The sequence below is a fragment of the Polistes canadensis genome, unplaced genomic scaffold, assembly GCF_001313835.1.
Source record: "Polistes canadensis isolate GaletaPanama2010 unplaced genomic scaffold, ASM131383v1 scaffold_46, whole genome shotgun sequence".
Taxonomy (NCBI): Eukaryota; Metazoa; Arthropoda; class Insecta; order Hymenoptera; family Vespidae; genus Polistes; species Polistes canadensis.
The window spans coordinates 652,155-655,764 of NW_014569593.1; the positions used below are offsets into that span (position 1 = coordinate 652,155).

The following is a 3,610-nucleotide window of genomic DNA, read 5'->3' on the forward strand; positions in this document are numbered from 1 at the left end:
ATGAAAAGAAGAATAGCTAGCTACGTATCTCAATTAATAAAATCATATGAAATAGAAAATGTGTATACGGAATTAGATAAAAACAAAAAAAAAAAACTCAATGGTTTCATGCTTGGTGCATTAAAACAAACAGTTCACCATTTGAATTTTGTAAATTTAAATACAAACGTGTGACCCAATGTATTTTGAATTCTCTTCCTTTCATTTCTTTTTTAAAAGAAAACTATCGATGACTTTGAAATGCCGTAAAAGAAAATGATCTCGTATAGAAATTCTTTCAATAATTGCATACATTTTCCCGTTAATGCAATAACGCAACCCTTTTTTTCTTTTTTTCATACGATTGCAAATAAAAAAAATAAAAAAACCCCCTTTTTTTCTATAATCTTATTCAACTTAAACAATGCGCATTTTTCAAATGAATGAATTAATTAATAAGAATTTGATAAGTGCAAAAGATAACGAACGTATCGATGAAATCGTTTTTACAATATCTCATGTAATATGGATGTATTTATCATTTCCTTCGATTATAAAAATTAAGTGGCAATGAACGAAAAAATTTTATACTCTTGGTGTCATCAATGATTCACTTATCATAACGGAAACCCCGATCATATAAAAGAGATTGATATTAACTTGAAGCACCAGTTCGTTGTTAACCTTCCAATAGAAATGATCTCAATAGAAAGTATTATTATCACATTGGCATTTGTTGCCGTCGCGTTCTTCTTATTGAAGCTTTACGCTAAGTTAGTAATTATATTTAAAAAAAAAAAAAAAAATCTTAAAAAGAAAAAGACCCCAAAATTAATTCGGATATTTGGATTTAATTTTCTCTTTTTCTTTTTATTCTTTTTTTTTTTTTTGGGGGGGGGTGGGTGAGAGAGAGGGTAGGAGAATGAGGTGTTATTAATTTGATTTAATTTCTAACAAATATTTCTTATTTGTTTGTTCGCTTTTAGATACAAATTGAATTATTGGAAGAGACGTGGCGTCGAATCGTTGCCGAGCGATTTGATTTTCGGTAATTTTAAAGAAGCCGTATTATTTCGTTCGGCACCAGGATGGCATTTAGGACAGTTGTATAAAAAGGCGCCTCAGGATGCTCCTTATGTCGGTTTTTACATATTCCACAAGCCGTGTTTGCTATTACGCGATCCAGAAATAATGAAACAAATTTTGATAAGGGATTTTGAAAATTTTTCCGACCGTCATTTCGCTGGTTCCAATCAAAAGGACAGTATCGGTATGAAGAATCTATTCGGTTTGAAAAATCCAGCTTGGAAATATCTTAGATCGAAAATAACGCCTACTTTGACACGTGGAAAATTGAAACAAATGTTTCCGCTTATGATGGAAATTGGTGGACCAATGATGGATCATTTGAGGAAACAATCAACGATCAACAATAATAATGTCAAAATTGTTGACGCTCAAGAACTCAGTTACACTTATACCACGGATTTGATTGCTTCTGTTGCACTCGGTACCAAAATGGATTCATTCAACTACCCCAACACCGAATTTTCCGCTTGCGGTAAATTTACTTGAAAATGTTTATAATTATATACAAATTATATATATATATATATATGATTATTTTGTGTCACCGTTCAGTTTTATAATATTCAATCAAATTATTTTCTTTTCTATTCCGTAGTATCGGAATTTTTCCATGGATTCAAAAGAATGGTAGCCCTGGTAACGGTATTCTTCATGCCCGAATTGGTCGAAATTATTGGATCTAATATACTTTTCAATTCTAAATTTGTACGAAAAGTATTTTGGAATGCTATGGAAAATCGCGAGAAAACTGGCGAGAAGAGGGGAGATTTCATCGATTCGTTGATACAATTGAAGAATGGCGAACAAAATCCTAAATACAGTGAGTAATTTCGAACGATCTATTTCTTTTTTTTTTTTTTTCTTTTTTCTTTTCTTATTAATTTTGATTTAAGCGAATTTGAACGAAAAAGAAAGAAAAAAAAAAAAAGAAAAACACAAAAATCAATTGAAATCGATAAAATTATTTTGCAGAATTCGAAGGTGAAAATCTATTGTATCAATCTGGAACATTTTTTTCCGGATTCGAATCTAGTTCAACGTGTATGTCGTTTACACTTATGGAACTTGCCAATAATATGAAATGTCAGGAACGTGCAAGAGAAGATATTAATAAAGCCATGAATAAATATGGATGGACTTATGAAGCCTTCAACGAAATGAAATATCTTGATCAAGCTATTGCCGAAGGTTTGAGATTACATCCGCCAGTTTCTACAATAGATCGATACACTCGTCAAAATTATCAGGTATTTATTTAACTGTTTGCGCGATTAAATTGAAGCGACAAATATCTAACAAAAATATCTTGCGTTAATCGATTAACAATAAGATAACGAAGAAATTTATTTTCGCTAATTTTTTTTTCTATTTTTTCTATTTTTTTCTTTTGCCGCATCACGGTACAATCTTTACTCGGGAAAAATATTGTATCGGGTTAATAATAATAATAATAATAATAATAATAATAATAATAATAATTCAAGTTAAAATAGTACAAAAAATTAGGAACCGATTAATTTTGTTATAACAATAGTTTTCAATTTGTAAAGGAATATTCTACATTTTTGCATTCAATAATTGTTAATTTAATTTGATCCGGATAAATATCTAAATAAAATTATTAACGATGCAATCGTGTTACAGTGATATCTACCTTTTTAATTTGATTTCATTTTCATTATTCTATTTATAATATTTCTTTCCATTTCTTTTTTTTTTTTTCTTTCTTTTTTACTATCTAACAATCATACAAATTTTAATTTTAAACTGCCTAACTCAATCATCGTGCCATATTTTATTAACATTTTCGATGATCTTCGTGACGTGGCATTTGATTTTTTTCTCTCTCTCTCTGTCTCAAAGTATTCGTATTATTTGATAAAATATTTTATTTTATATATATATATCTATGTCCGACAATTTTCATTCCTAATAAGAAGTGTATAGAACCGATTTTAATTAATTACAATAGAGATCGAAAAAATAAATCTAAAGATTAGATAACAGAAAGAAAGGGGATTTTTATTCAGTACATTATATGTAACAGGATAAAAACATATATACAAAAGATAATAATAAAGACATTGATTATCAAAGAGATAATATAGATAAAAATGCATTTACAATGTCCGTTGCAGATACCGGGAACTGATATAATCATTGAAAAGGGTACTCCAATTTATATATCTCTTTACGGACTTCAAGAAGATCCGAAATATTTCGACGAACCGGAAGTTTATAATCCTGACAGATTTGCCGAGGGTAATACTGTACCGGATGCGTATATACCTTTTGGTATAGGTCCCAGAATGTGTGTAGGTAAGTAACAAACAATCATATGATTAATCAATATATGATATGATGATTGATCAATATATGATCAATATATATGATATAATATGTATAATGATCGTTCATATATAATCGCATTTTAAATATCAAACAAATATTTTGCCGTTAAACGTTATTACTTTAATTTACGATTATTATAATTATAAATATTGTGTTTTTTATTTCATTTACAAAATTATTTCATTTATCA

The 3,610-nt window shown here is 28.7% G+C and overlaps 1 protein-coding gene across 1 annotated transcript in view; it reads left to right on the forward strand.

Annotated features, from left to right (window-relative positions):
- Positions 1-901: 901 nt before the first annotated feature.
- The window catches only part of LOC106785158 (cytochrome P450 6k1-like), a 24,519-nt gene continuing 21,810 nt past the window's right edge, over positions 902-3,610 (forward strand). Inside the window, exons 1-5 of the mRNA XM_014745359.1 lie at positions 902-906; positions 966-1,540; positions 1,664-1,888; positions 2,041-2,315; positions 3,207-3,387. Coding sequence (XP_014600845.1) covers positions 902-906; positions 966-1,540; positions 1,664-1,888; positions 2,041-2,315; positions 3,207-3,387 — 1,261 coding nt within the window. The remainder of the gene's footprint in view (positions 907-965; positions 1,541-1,663; positions 1,889-2,040; positions 2,316-3,206; positions 3,388-3,610) is intronic.